The sequence below is a fragment of the Oncorhynchus mykiss genome, chromosome 7 (assembly GCF_013265735.2).
Source record: "Oncorhynchus mykiss isolate Arlee chromosome 7, USDA_OmykA_1.1, whole genome shotgun sequence".
Classification (NCBI taxonomy): domain Eukaryota; kingdom Metazoa; phylum Chordata; class Actinopteri; order Salmoniformes; family Salmonidae; genus Oncorhynchus; species Oncorhynchus mykiss.
The window spans coordinates 73,724,720-73,738,922 of record NC_048571.1 but is presented as its reverse complement, the minus strand read 5'-3'; the positions used below and the strand labels follow the sequence as shown (position 1 = coordinate 73,738,922).

The following is a 14,203-nucleotide window of genomic DNA, read 5'->3' as shown; positions in this document are numbered from 1 at the left end:
GATGGTGTTCAGCTGTGTTGCTTTTACGCCAAACATAATGTTTTGCATTGTTGCCAAAAAGTTCAATTTTGGTTTCATCTGACCAGAGCACCTTCTTCCACATGTTTGGTGTGTCTCCCAGGTGGCTTGTGGCAAACTTTAAACAACACTTTTTATGGATATCTTTAAGAAATGGCTTTCTTCTTGCCACTCTTCCATAAAGGCCAGATTTGTGCAATATACGACTGATTGTTGTCCTATGGACAGAGTCTCCCACCTCAGCTGTAGATCTCTGCAGTTCAACCAGAGTGATCATGGGCCTCTTGGCTGCATCTCTGATCAGTCTTCTCCTTGTATGAGCTGAAAGTTTAGAGGGACGGCCAGGTCTTGGTAGATTTGCAGTGGTCTGATACTCCTTCCATTTCAATATTATCGCTTGCACAGTGCTCCTTGGGATGTTTAAAGCTTGGGAAATCTTTTTGTATCCAAATCCGGCTTTAAACTTCTTCACAACAGTATCTCGGACCTGCCTGGTGTGTTCCTTGTTCTTCATGATGCTCTCTGCGCATTTAACGGACCTCTGAGACTATCACAGTGCAGGTGCATTTATACGGAGACTTGATTACACACGGGTGGATTGTATTTATCATCATTAGTAATTTAGGTCAACATTGGATCATTCAGAGATCCTCACTGAACTTCTGGAGAGAGTTTGCTGCACTGAAAGTAAAGGGGCTGAATAATTTTGCACGCCCAATTTTTCAGTTTTTGATTTGTTAAAAAAGTTTGAAATATCCAATAAATGTTGTTCCACTTCATGATTGTGTCCCACTTGTTGTTGATTCTTCACAAAAAAATACAGTATATCTTTATGTTTGAAGCCTGAAATGTGGCAAAAGGTCGCAAAGTTCAAGGGGGCCGAATACTTTCGCAAGACACTGTAACTGCCAAAATAAAGGAAATGCCAACATAGTGTCATAAATAGGGCATTGGACCACCATGAGCCAGAACAGCTTCAATGCACCTTGGCATAGATTCTACAAGTGTCTGGAACTCTATTGGATGGATGAGACACCAGCAGCGGTGCGTGGGTAAAATCACTGGGTAAGCCAACCCCCCCCCCCCCCCCTCCAAAAAAAGCCATATGTTTGCTGCTAATTCAACAAAGAAAACAAGAACTGCCTCCTCTGTTCCAGCACCATTTCAACTTCAACATCCTCAAATCACCTCTGCTTAGTGTAATACAGTGACATCTAAAAGATACCAAAAACAATTTAGTCCAATCAACAGAAGTTAAATATGATGTCCTTCATTCTTATTTCTGTTTGCGTTTGCGCAAGTAGAAAAACATGTTGACTCGCCCTACTTGTAGTGAAACGCCAATACCATCCCCCTCTCTTTCATGTTGACGAAATGGTCTGTCACTCTGTCATACAGTACACACATATTTTTTGTTGTCCTAGGCAACCTGGCTAAAATATTTGCTCGCTAGACAAACTTCCCTTCATGGGCAACGTTAGCTAGTTAACATTAGCCTTCTACATCTAGCTACATATTGGACTTCCATCCTCTCAGGCCAGGGGCACAACAATGTATGAATTAATGGTTGGCTCAGAATTGCTGTTATAATCATTGGCCAGTACGGAGAATTAGGTAAAACCACAAGTCCAAATCCTTATCTCCACTCATGTCTAATTTAGGAAAGGGATCATTTTAGCTAGCTAGTTATCTAGCCACCAGTGGACAACAACACAAGATGCAACAATTCAAGTTGCTTCTGTTAATGACGTATGTCTTCAAAGCGATTTGATAGGAGAGATGCCAAATCCAAGCTGGCTTCCCTTGACACTTTTTTTGCCCCGCCAGGAACATTCACAGTTGAGCTCGCTCAGTTTAGCTTAACACTGATTGGCAATTTCGTTATGCTTTTTTTTTGTCAAGGGAGGCCAAATGCTTGCTGGCTTCCCTTGCATTCAATGCTACGGGTGGCAACAATGTCATACTCGTTTGGACCAGACAGTATCAGATAGATGGCCTACACGTAGAGACAGAGGGGCACTGTTTTGCTCGCTCTGATGTTCTCCTGTGAGATACAGTCATCAGCTTCTTGCAAATTGAAGGAAAATTATGAAACAGAGACAAAATAAATATTTGAGGGGTCTATTTTTGTGGGAAGCCTGGCTTCCCTTGGCATCCACAAATACACACCACTGTGCAAAACCATTCATCCACAAGAAATTCCATTATTTGGTATTTTGTTGATGGTGGTGGGAAAGGCTGTCAAGCGCCACTCCAGAATCTCCCATAAGTGTTCCAAGGGGTTGCGATCTGGTGACTGAGATGGCCATGGCAGATGATTTACATCGTTTAAGCTCATCAAACCATTCAGTGACCACTTGTGCCCTGTGGATGGTCATTGTGATCCTATGGGGGCATAGCCATGGTAGCCAAAATAATGGCATGCCCAGCATTTTCATACATGACCTGAAGCATGATAATTGCTTAATTAACTAGGGAACCACACCTGTGTGGAAGCACCTGCTTTCGATACACTTTGTATCCCTCATTTACTCAAGTGTTTCCATTATTTTGGCAGTTACCTGTATATTATACAAATTGTACTATAGCTATTCTCCAGTCTAGTGTATGACAAACCAACAGTATCCACAGATGAACCTCAATCCAGAAAATGGCCTTTGGAGCAATGAGCTTTAGAGATTTAATTCTCAGATTTATGCTTCTGAAAATCTGTTCATTTGGATGATCCTATATCCCAGCAAAAGGATTATATCACTCCAATATCTCACTTTGATCAAGGCCCTGGGGAAATTACATGATTTCCTTTATCTTAAGGGAATTGAACACTACTGAATTAAACTGATACAAGATTAAGCATTATTACACCATCCTCGTCAATACATGAATGAACTTCATCGTGTTGAGATATGGATTACTCAAACGTTTTTGAAATGTGCATTTTAATAGATATTTGTTTACATTGGTTTCCAGCTCAAAGCCTATTACTCATTTGTCCCAACAAAAAAAACAGCATCAAATGTACTTCTGTTTACGTCATTGTATAAAAAAATATGTGAGAACAGAAGGCATTACTCTTAAATGACATGTTGAAAAGAAAAGCCATGTATTAATCACATTTTTCAGAGGTTTCATTTTTAGAGTTCTTGAGTTCTACTACACATCACTTTATGACTTGACTGCGTTCTATGGTGACTGACAGCTACAGAATCCTATTCATATAGCATTACACGTTTACATTCAATAGCAACGAGAAGAAAACAGGATATGCTATTCAGTGACAATAAGCATTCCCATGCTTTATGAAGGCATTGACATAGTGCCTGATCAAATATAGTGTCATTCCCAATAAAGAAGAGCTCTAAGTGCTGCATGTGGAGACGGATAAACTACAGAGGGTTCAATTATGCAGGATAAATATAAAGAACATCATACCTGTGTCGAATTCAGGCCTCTTGAAATGGAAAACAAAAATGAGCATTTCTTATTGGACTAGTTTAGGTAGTACCGCCCTTTTTTCCTATTGGACAAGAGTCAGAATTAAAAAAGTCCTCTACACAAATAGTCAATTAAAGTAATTTAAAATGAATCTTCAAGTCAGTCACACACACCCATTCATCCACAAATGGGAGAGGCAAAACAGTCGAGGAGTAAAAAGTTATACATTTCTGTATCTCAAGGGTTAAATGGCACATGCTCTGACAGTAATTTAAATGTTTTGTAGTAATGAAGACAAAGTATGGCTGTGTGAAATGCAGAAGCCTGACAAAATGAACCGTGCATGTGTTTAAACCAGCGCCGCAGACACTAGAATGGTTGTCAGTTTATATTTGGGGTACTGAAGTGAGATTTTATTCCCCAATATGTTTATGTACAAAGATGTTTTGTCAACAAGTGTCTGTCTGTGTATGTATTCAAACAAACCAGATACCCATCCAACAACAGTTCCTGTCTGTGCTTACACAAATGCATTTGTCAATTTCACTGATTAAAACACATTATGCCTGATACATTGCAGTTATATCATATCAGTTAAAACTGGCGTAGCTCAAGAACAACCATTTTAGCTAAAGAACGTTTTTCCAGATTTCGGGTTTGCTTGAACGGCACCGTGTATACTATTTTTCACACGGCTGGATGGTGATCCTAGGGTCTGTTCAGAAGGGTGCAACGTTACAAAACACTCAGATTAGAAATACATTTTGTAGAACAGATGTGATTATCGCTCATGTTGAATTGGGCATCAGGTGAGCTCTATTTATTGTAGTTCTATTTGTAACATTCTTAACGTTTCACCTCTGAATACAGCCCAGTGCGTTAGGCCAGCTTCTGGTGGGTCTCTGTCTCTTGCTGGGTGACCTTCTCCTCAGACATGACGGTCATCCACGGGGACACGGACCGGGTGATGGTCTGCTTGGCCATGTTGTAGTGGTTGATGATGGTGAAGAGACGCCCGCGCCCGCCAGGGGGGTAGTAACCGTACATCCCCGTCGGCATGCACCGACCTTGCTGCAAGACAGGGAAAGAGAGGGAGAGAGATTTAACAGAGGAACAAAGGGAATAACTATAGAAATGTGAAGAGAAGCAAGACTTGGAGTCTAGGAAGTGCCTGTGAAAACCTGTCATTTCCAAAATTACCAAACATCAAGTTGCCAATAACAGAGAGAGAGAACTTGCTGTGGTAAATCAATTATTTTATCTCGCAGATGCAATTGTATGCTGCCATTGATATGATTAGTGGATTTCTTAAAGATGTCGGTCTTCATTGGTACTTGAATACTTAAGAGGAAAAAAAGAGGCATGCTTAGTTGCTTACCACATACATGAAGCCATCTGGACAGGGCTGCTCATACTGGTAGACTTTATAGACCACCAGAAACACCACGCAAACCAGAAACGCCAAAGCACAAATCACCAGCAGAGTGACCTGGGAAGATGAGACACAAACATCACCTCTGGGTTACTGAAGGTGCCTAGCCCCTCGATTCTACTCTGTGGCGCTTTATGGATACAGGGCCAGAAGGCTAGGTGGAGTTATTACCATATTTCTTATTGCACCTATTCTATTGTTCAGATCTACAAGAGCTCATCAAGACGTGGCTGAGGGTTTGATTAGGGAATATGAATTGGATATTAAACTGAACAGAGTGAGAAACATGACGTCTTTAAAAGAGTCTGCACAAGAACATTGCACTGACATCGCTAGGGTGTTACGCAATGACTACTGGCGCTTTGAGGAACTGAGGAGGCGGGGAGTGGGAGAGAGGTGTTGGAGAAATCACTCAGTGATGAGGCCTGGGCCATATTCATTAAAAGTCTCGGTAGCAGTGCTGATTTAGGATCATTATAATCAAGGCAAAACTGGTCCTAGATCAGCTCTCCTACTCTCAGACACTTTATGAATATAGACCCTGATCTTGTCTTGGTCGGGGGACAAAACATAGTGAATTTTATTTGACAGAGGTTTAATAAAAGTTATTCTGATTTCCAGGATATAGATGTCATATTTCTCAGTTAGAAACATCTTGCAAAAATCATTTAAAAAAAAAATGTAAATGAGGGGATGCTATGCAAAACCAGTCTTGGCGCCAGAGAAGAACCCATGTAATGAATGTCCCTTTCATCTACAGTGCATGTCTTACAAGTGATAACATTACGCCTTATTAAGCTGGGAAACACCACGAAGAGCACTATAGATATACAAATCAAGTGCTATGGGATGTCATGGGATGCATTTGCTCCATTGGTGTTGATGGCCGACACTTTGATAGCTTGCAAATCAGAGCAGATATGGCTTTTTAAGATGATGATCTGTAGCAATCGAACAATTTGCTTCTCAAAGACCTCTGGTTGTGTTTAGACAGACAGCCCAATTCTGATTTTTGCTACAAAATTGGTATTTTGACGAATCACATCAGATCTTTTCACATCAGCTCTTTTACAGAGCTGATCTGATTGGTCAAAAGACCAATTAGTGAAAGACGATACGAATTTGCCTGAGTGTACTGAGTGTGACAAAACCATTAAAAGGCCATTGCCATGGCAGCAGTTTTAATAATCACCAGGTTGAGGTGATAGGGTGAAGAAGAAGAATGTAACATGTCTTACTTTGAGTCGTTCAGATACCCCTTCGATTATGCTTATTGAGAATTCTGCTATTTTTGGGGACCGCAGCCTGCTCTTCTTGTTCCCCCCATCATAGTCTGTTTTGGTCTTTACCACCACCTGAAACACAAGGAAAAATACCAAGATGTGTAAACAATGAGCTCATAGGCCTGCATGAAGGTGTTTATTCAAGTGCAATAAATTTCCTTCATGTGTGTAATGGAGAATAGGTTTACATATGTTTATTTGAGGCTATTGACCAAACAGTGATTATATTATCTCTAGACACGTTTATTTCCATTTGGGTCCTTATTTGACCACATTCATATTATTTCAGACTATAAAGAAAACGGACCCCATGACAATATTTGACAATGGGTAGCGTAGATCTATTGTATCAATAGGCATTCAAGTCCCTTGAATAAATCTTACCTTGTCGAGTGCAGGGAACTGCAGTTGACTGGCATCTAAGGGTGTTATAAGGGGAATGGTGTCGAATCCATCTTCTGAGACGGCTTTGGCGTTGTTTTTGTCACTGAAATTATTCCCCAATTTAACCATTTTCCCAGACGAAAGGCTGTAAATGTATAACCTGCTCGGAGAGATACAAATCGTTCAGTGATTGTCTGAGAAATACATGTATGCGTCGTCAAAATTGAATGGCATGTGATTGTTTTCATTTTATTTTAACGTAGCGAATCACCCGAGATTAAGCTAAATCAGACCTACATATCACATTGCAATTGATAAAATATACTGTATGCAAGGTGGATTATTTTCGTTAATTTATTTTCGTTAATTTCATTCAAAAATACACGAAGGAGCGCTCGAAAATAACACATCCATTGTATCCTATGAATGTTACGGCTGCAATAAGCACAATTTTAATGATACGAACGATAAACCTGTATATGCTATTGACTAATACATCAGCACTTACCGGTTAACGTTTTTACTTGAAGTCCGTATTTATTTTGTTGTCCTATTTTATTGCTTTAACTGAGAACGCCGGTGTAGGTGTGACGCAGACGATTTACGACAAACTGGGTGCACAATATGGCCAAGCTCTCGTTGATGCTCCTCAAAGGCGTCCCTTCGAGCTATGGATGCTGCTGTTGGCAGCGTAAGTGATGTAACAACATTACATCCCATACATAGGCAACACAAGACATTAACTCTTTAGAGCAGGTTCAGGGCAAGAAAATTGTTACATTAACAAAACAAATATTTTGTGTTATTTGTGCACCCCTTCTCACCAACTTAGATTGCCGTTTTTCCCTATTGTGACTTTTTTTTAGGGCTAATCTATTACACAATATTTAGAATTATACAAAAATTACTCCTGTTATGGAAATAAGCAACTTTATCATAATGTGTAGGTGGCCGTGTTTAGTTACAATTAGCTATAGTTCTTCAGCCCAAAAGTGAATAGTTTGAGAAATGTATAGTCCTTATTGTGTCAAAACTGGCGCACCAAAAACAGTACTGCGATCAACGCAAAGTGGAGGACTGATCTCAAATTTCAGCTCCATAGCCGCTGAACAGCGCCGTGCCCAGCTCACATGAACCTGTTTTAGGGCAGTGGCTGCGGGAAAGCCTTCTGATAGACATTTTGCTATGCTTTGCTATCGTTCCCATTCCACTTTATTGTGAATTTAATAGTAAATATTACATTATAATAGCAATATTTCTGACTTGATGATATATTCTATGCACTGCTGCAATATTGTCTGTGCCTATTCTCAATCCATAGACTTTAGCTGTGATCATTCTCATGACTTCACGTTCATGCCTAATGTTATCTTCATGGGGGTCAGAGACCTCAGACTGCAGACTAAATCCCTGTTCTGAAGAGAACATTTAGCCAGTGGCTTGGATCAACTAAAAGGAGACACTTATTGAAGCCATAATGAACCAGAAATACATTTCCTCTATGTTGTGTGGCTGACAGAGCAGGCTTACACAATACACCATTGTAACATTACTGCATGAAAATACAATATATTTTAAACCAAAAAACTATATTTTTTGGCATATTTTATTTCAAAACAGTGCATACTTATCCAGAAAGAATATACATTTTTTGCCATCTTAACAATATCCTATAAAAGGAAAAACCTGAGTGTTATATTCTACTCATTGAAGTTAGATAATATCATAGTGCTAAGCAGTCTTCCATCATAAGGAAACTCTATGGCTAATTCTGAATAGACTAGTGACCTCCTTTCCTCATCTTCTTCCCTTCATCTACAATGATGTGAAAGAACTGAACAGACAAATTATCATCATGTGGTTTTGCCCTACAACAGTGTCTTCAAATCAGTGCTGACAAAAGGAGACGAGGAAAGGAAGCCACATTAGACGCACTACTTGCTCCAGCTTTCACTGCTCCAGGTCATTGTCATTCTGCAGTGTTTTCATGGCCAGCCCCCATAGTGTTACACTGGAAAAGAAGGGTCCCTCACTTGCCCTGTAGGAGGTACCACTGGGACGGCTAGCCCCTGGGAGGGCCCCACAGTAACTGTCTGGGGCTGAGAGGTACGGCCGGGCCACCACCGAGGCCCCAGACCCATGCTGTTGTATCTCCACACCCACCGGCCCATTCTCCACATAGGGGCCAAACACAAGGGCCTCTTGAGGTAGGTGAGCTTTGCCCAGTTTCAGGGAGTCTGCTAGAGGAGGGCACTTCTCCTGCTGCTGGGAGGGGGTGGAGGGGAGGAGGTGCTGGGGAACGATGGAGCGCAGCTCGGGGAAGGATGTTGAGGTAGAGGGGATGAGGTGGATGCTAGTCGACGGGGCTTCTGTATGTGCTGGTGGGGGCGAAGGCTTATCGAGTTCCATCACGGTATTGGAGGTTGGTGGTGGTTGCCTGGGCTCAGGTGCTTTACTGTGGCTGACAGGCTTGTGGAATGGGCCTCCTCCTCCTCCGTCTATACTGCTACTGCCAGGCTGCTCTGGGTCCTCTACGTCAGGGCTGGAGTCGTCAGGCGTGGCCTTGCAGTGCATATTGCAGTGTCTCCTAAGGACAGCCGAGCGGGTGAAGCTCTTGCCGCAGGTGTTGCAGAGGTAGGGTCTCTCCCCCGTGTGCGTTCTCACGTGGCGACGCAGGTCGCCCGACCCAGCAAAGCTCTTCCCTGCGGTACGGTTTGATATGAGTCATCATGATATACCCAACCAACACAATCAACCATCCATTGACATTGTGCTCTCAACAACTGCCTTCATGCAGCAAAATATACTGTTGCCTGAATTTGGAAAACTATATTCATAGACCAAAAAAAAATTATACCAAACTTTTCTTGTGGTCTTCATGTCTGTATCTATGAAATACAGTATCCATATTCGGACAGCCTCAGGGTCTGTCCCCTCAGAGGCGGTCCTAATACAGGTTGATACGCACCACAGGTCTGGCAGGTGTGCGGTTTGTCCCCAGAGTGTCTGATCTTGTGCTTCAGCAGTTTCCTGTGCATGTTGAAGGACTTGCCACACTGGTCACAGGTGAACTCTCTGTCTGTAGTGTGAGTCTTCTTGTGCTCCTTCAGGTTGCTGATGTTACTGAACCCTGAGTAAGGAAGGATACAACATGCATTCAAAGAGCACTTGGTAACACTTAATAATAATGGATAGATAGGAGATCGACATGAATCATCCTTAATAAATGCATGTTTATAAAACTAGTGATGTGCAGTTTGCAAACAATTAGTATTTTTTGAACGACTCTTGTAACTGACTCGAGAGTCACAATTTGTTTTTCTGAGTGACTCATTCGTTTTAGTCGTTCATTTGCTACCAGCACTAGCAGGTCACTGAGTCTTTCAGCAGGATTAATACACGCTCCTCCAGATCAGCGGCTCCAGAGACGTGCTCCGACCACCAACTGTCTGTCATATACGCATGCAGGAAAATACATCATGATCACAGAGAAGAAAAATACATGTTTAGAACTGATAAGATTTCATGGTGCAAGAATTAATGCTAATAATTTATTATTGAATTTTATGATGGACGCAGCTTTGAAGAACCAAAACATACACAGCCCCTGGTCAACAAATTCGAACTTGAGAAAAAAAATGTGTTCGGGAGGTGCAGTTTGCAAGCGACATTGTGCTTGAGCCTCACGACAGTCAAGCAATGCATTCCGCCAAGAGACGTTCACAATCTAGTCCGGTTGTTGCCACAACTAGACCTCATTTCAAATAGATCAATAAATAATCTTATTTGTATGCCTAGCAATCAATTGTTTAAAGCACACATTTATAAGTCTCAGTCACAAATTACGCTAAGCCCGCTATGGTGAACGACATGTGAATGAGACGGGCTTGAAGACTCATGACTCTTTTGAGTTTTCAGTTCATCTTCCGCCAGTAGGGGGTCCAGCGTGCTCTGGCCATTGACTCAAATGAACCAAATGGGTCTAAAGATTTGTTCTTTTGACTGAACGAGTCAAAGATTAGTAAAATGAGCCAAACTTTCCATCACTATTATAAACACGTTTAATTGTTGTTTCTTTACATTTTTAAATGCTTATATATAGCAGGGCTTGTAATGTTATGAGAATGTTAGAATTATTCATTGATGTTTAATTTCTCAAACATTATATACTGCCCACCTTAAAACGCACATAGGAATACTGTAACATCTAAGAATCCATGTTTATATTGTGCCAGGAATCCATACTGGGACAAGTAATTTGTTGGTTGTAGCACTCACCGCGTCCACATATGTCACACAGGTGTGGCCGCTCTCCCGTGTGGATCACAATGTGACGCTGAACATCCCCCGAGGCAGCAAAGCTGGGAAATGCCACAGTGACGGAAGGAGAAGTAGTCAGCATAACACAAATACACCACATTAGATGGCTGAGTCCATGTTATGACTCACATCCATTGTTATCTAGACGGCTGTGGCACATGCACATTCATGATGTTATGTTACTGCTTACGAAGATGTAATGTATTGTTTGTAAATGTGTTCTGTATATGTAGTGCTATCCACAGTGCTATCTAGAGCAAGGGTCTACAAATGCTAGGCTAGATCAAAAGCCTGCCCACCAAGTAATTGACCAGGACCAGAGATGGAGACAACTGATTTAGAGCTGTCCATTCAAGCAGTATGGTGACAGATCACCCAATATGGAAAACTTTTCTAAATTGTAAAAAAATATATAAAAAAATAAGTGTATACCTTTTCCCACAGAGTTCACAAATGTAAGGTTTTTCTCCAGAATGGCGTCGTAAATGGGTCTGCAAATTACCTGCCTGTCAAAAAAAACAGTGTTCATGTAAACCTCCTTATTTTCCTAGTGGACACACTAAATTACTTTCATAAATTGATTGAACAAAGGATAACTGTGCACCTTTACCTGTGAAAAGTTTTTCCTGCAAACATTACACTGGAATGGTTTCTCCCCTGTGAGAAAAAAAAAACGAAAACAATTTTTCACCTTACAAAATTCAGCATATTACTTTTTTGAGCATTTTTCCCACACATTTTAAGGCTCCAGAATTCAGTAATGACACAATAGTGAAATTAACAAACTACCAGTGTGTGAGCGCTTGTGAAGTTCCAGGTTGCTTGGGTGTTTAAAGGTCTTCCCGCACATCTCACAGCAGTACTGCACCTTATGCCCAGTTGGTTCTGTTGGATCACTGATGGTTGGTGGGTCCGGTTCCTCCTCTTGGTCAACAGGAGGTGGACTTGGAAGTTGAGAATCCATTGCGGTCTCCAACACCACTTCCCTGTCTCTGGCCAGGCAGTCTATGGGAGGTAGGCAGTCTACGGGAGCTTCAGGTGTCTCACTCTGGACCACTACCTCCTCTTGGTGAGTCTCCTTTGGGCAGTGGTTGACTGGTTCGCTGCTCTGCTCCAGGCACATCTCTTCTAGAGCCTTCTGAGGGCGCAGGTAGTTGTATTTCTTCAGGTAGACTGCTTTCTTTGGCCGCATGGGCTTGTTGACAGGGGAGACTTTTCCTCCTGGGTTGGCTGTGGTTGACAAGTCTTCAGCAGGCAACGTTGAACCAAACTCCTTCTGACCTGGTATAGCCTGCGGACAGGGTGGGTTTGACTGAATCGCATTGCCTGAACATACAGGGGCATTCGCACATGGTTGTGTGACCCCAAATTGGATCTGCTGCTCTTCAACCAGCACCAGGGGACTTGGGCCTTGGTTTAATGCTGCATTGCTAGTCTCCGCAGCAGCACTCTGCTTGAAGTACTGCTTGCTGTAGAAGTTGCGTAGCTTGTAGCCGTGTACTAGCTGCTTCTCTGGGACTGGCTGGGTAATGGCTGTAGTCTCAGAGGTAGCGTTCCCACCATGAGACATTGGTGCCCCATTGCCAAAGGCAGACCTCTGGCCTACCGAAGAAGGGCAAGGAAGGTCCACGTCTTGGGCAAGGCCAGTCCCGAGGAGGTAGTCGTGTTCCGAGGTCAAGACACCAGACAATGAGAAAGAAGGGGCCTCCACAGCAGGAGCGCTGGGTTTCAGGAAAGTGTTGCACATGCTCTGAACATTTGGGACATGTAAGCACTGGGCGATGTCCAACAGTGCTTGTACATTGTCCTGGTTGACATCTAGATGGGAAGTGTACATGTAGTCCAGTATCTGGCCTATACCTCCCACATCCTGAATGACCAGTTGAAAAACATCATTTTTTTGACTTGGCGAATTTTGGAACAAAGACCTGCTGGGACAAAAGTAAAAAGGTTATTTTACAATGTCGACACATTGCTAATTTATCCCTGGGGAGCTCTATCAGGCTATAATATGAGAACACAAAGCATGATGTATCTCCATTTCATGTCTGTTTTGTTCAATAGCAGCAGTAGTAGTAAGGGAAAAACAAAATCCTAAGAATCAAGGTATTCATCTAGTATGGCAATATTCTTGAATATATTCACTACATGACTTGTGGATGATTAATATTAATGACACACCTGAAATAGGAGCTAAATGCAGCAAGTACATTTTTGTGGGCTTTGAAGCATACTCCTTTGACTACTAGCATGCAGTCACAGAGGAGCCCCTGTATCCTCTGCTCCTGTAACTGCTGGAGAAGGTAAGCACTGTGACTGGACAACGTTTCCATGCTTTTAAGAGCAGTCTTCGGGTGATCCAGGGAAGTATGACCATCAAAACAACTAGAAAACATTCATAAAACAGAAGAACTGAGCATATATGATTTACAAACAAGCAATGTACTGCCTCTCATTGAAATGGTACCATTTAATTGTTGAAATGTATTACTATGGGATAGAATTCGAGGGTTATTTAGACAGCGGGAAAACATGACAGCAGTAGGCCTATTTATGAAACTACAACTCAATTATATGGGGATTGACTAACGTGTGACAAGTGCAGAATATTCAGGCAACATAATTCATTTAGGAAGATAACATTGTAAGGACAGCGCAAACACCTATTACTGTTTTGAGACCAACCACGAGAAAATGTTACCAATACGGGACTCTGTCCTTTGCCGATGTGCCACATCGAAAACAAGTTACATTAAGCGACCTGAAACTGTACTAATAGACATGGTCCTAATTACAACATATACTGATGTTATTCAGCCACGACATAACTATGTAATACTTATTTCGCTGACTTACCTCTATAATGTATATTTCATTTGGATGATTGGTCCCTTTCAAACATGTTACATAACTTCCGGTATGACTTTCCACACTTAGCCAAAGAGAATATGCGTAATACCAACTCTTACGAGACAAGATTACCTCTACTTTATGTAGGAACGACCATTATACTATGTTCATCTCTGGGAACACACTTAAGTAGCATTTTTTTGAACGTCTTTAAGAATCATAAACTGGAACCCCTCAAACCATCTGCTGTATTTTCGGAATGTAAATAATGTAACACTTCCTGTCTAAAAAGAAGTCACGTGTGCGTTGACCGGTTATGCTGCGTTCGTTACGAAGTGGGAGGTGGGAATGTACCAGTTGTAAAGCCATAAATACCAGTTGAATGCATTCCCGTGCTTTGAACTCGGTGAGAAATGCCGATTGTCTAATGACCAACAAGCTGCATAAGCCATGCATGAACTAAAATTACAGCTATCACATT

The 14,203-nt window shown here is 41.8% G+C and overlaps 2 protein-coding genes across 4 annotated transcripts; both read right to left on the bottom strand.

Moving 5' to 3' along the window:
• Window positions 1-2,940: 2,940 nt before the first annotated feature.
• On the bottom strand, window positions 2,941-7,235 carry LOC110528471 (neuronal vesicle trafficking-associated protein 1). Of its 2 annotated transcripts, XM_036984052.1 has the most exons (6): window positions 7,061-7,235; window positions 6,553-6,712; window positions 6,124-6,240; window positions 4,832-4,942; window positions 4,312-4,524; window positions 2,941-4,168 (listed from the first exon to the last, which is right to left on the bottom strand). In XM_036984052.1, exons 2-5 carry the CDS (start codon window positions 6,679-6,681, stop codon window positions 4,333-4,335), a joined length of 549 nt encoding a protein of 182 aa, XP_036839947.1. In that variant the 5' UTR covers window positions 6,682-6,712; window positions 7,061-7,235; the 3' UTR covers window positions 2,941-4,168; window positions 4,312-4,332. The 2 variants fall into 2 exon arrangements, with proteins under 2 accessions (XP_036839947.1, XP_021466237.1); XM_021610562.2 differs by having other exon boundaries at window positions 2,941-4,524.
• A 156-nt stretch (window positions 7,236-7,391) lies between these two features.
• Window positions 7,392-13,987, bottom strand: zbtb49 (zinc finger and BTB domain containing 49). Of its 2 annotated transcripts, none has more exons than XM_036984051.1 (8): window positions 13,729-13,987; window positions 13,054-13,257; window positions 11,662-12,803; window positions 11,483-11,529; window positions 11,305-11,378; window positions 10,831-10,913; window positions 9,521-9,682; window positions 7,392-9,254 (listed from the first exon to the last, which is right to left on the bottom strand). In XM_036984051.1, exons 2-8 carry the CDS (start codon window positions 13,203-13,205, stop codon window positions 8,503-8,505), a joined length of 2,412 nt encoding a protein of 803 aa, XP_036839946.1. In that variant the 5' UTR covers window positions 13,206-13,257; window positions 13,729-13,987; the 3' UTR covers window positions 7,392-8,502. The 2 variants fall into 2 exon arrangements, with proteins under 2 accessions (XP_036839946.1, XP_021466235.2); XM_021610560.2 differs by having other exon boundaries at window positions 11,662-12,800.
• Window positions 13,988-14,203: the final 216 nt, after the last annotated feature.

What these genes read in the sequence shown, in the direction of transcription:
- LOC110528471 (XM_021610562.2), bottom strand. Translation starts at nt 6,681, where the DNA reads ATGGTTAAATTGGGGAATAATTTCAGTGACAAAAACAACGCCAAAGCC. An exon ending in AGTTCCCTGCACTCGACAAG is followed by an intron (nt 6,241 to 6,552) that starts GTAAGATTTATT and finishes CTTGTGTTTCAG; the next exon opens with GTGGTGGTAAAGACCAAAAC. An exon ending in CAGATGGCTTCATGTATGTG is followed by an intron (nt 4,525 to 4,831) that starts GTAAGCAACTAA and finishes CCTGTCTTGCAG; the next exon opens with CAAGGTCGGTGCATGCCGAC.
- zbtb49 (XM_036984051.1), bottom strand. Translation starts at nt 13,205, where the DNA reads ATGGAAACGTTGTCCAGTCACAGTGCTTACCTTCTCCAGCAGTTACAG. An exon ending in GCATTTAGCTCCTATTTCAG is followed by an intron (nt 12,804 to 13,053) that starts GTGTGTCATTAA and finishes CTTTTGTCCCAG; the next exon opens with CAGGTCTTTGTTCCAAAATT. An exon ending in TCACAAGCGCTCACACACTG is followed by an intron (nt 11,530 to 11,661) that starts GTAGTTTGTTAA and finishes TTTTTCTCACAG; the next exon opens with GGGAGAAACCATTCCAGTGT.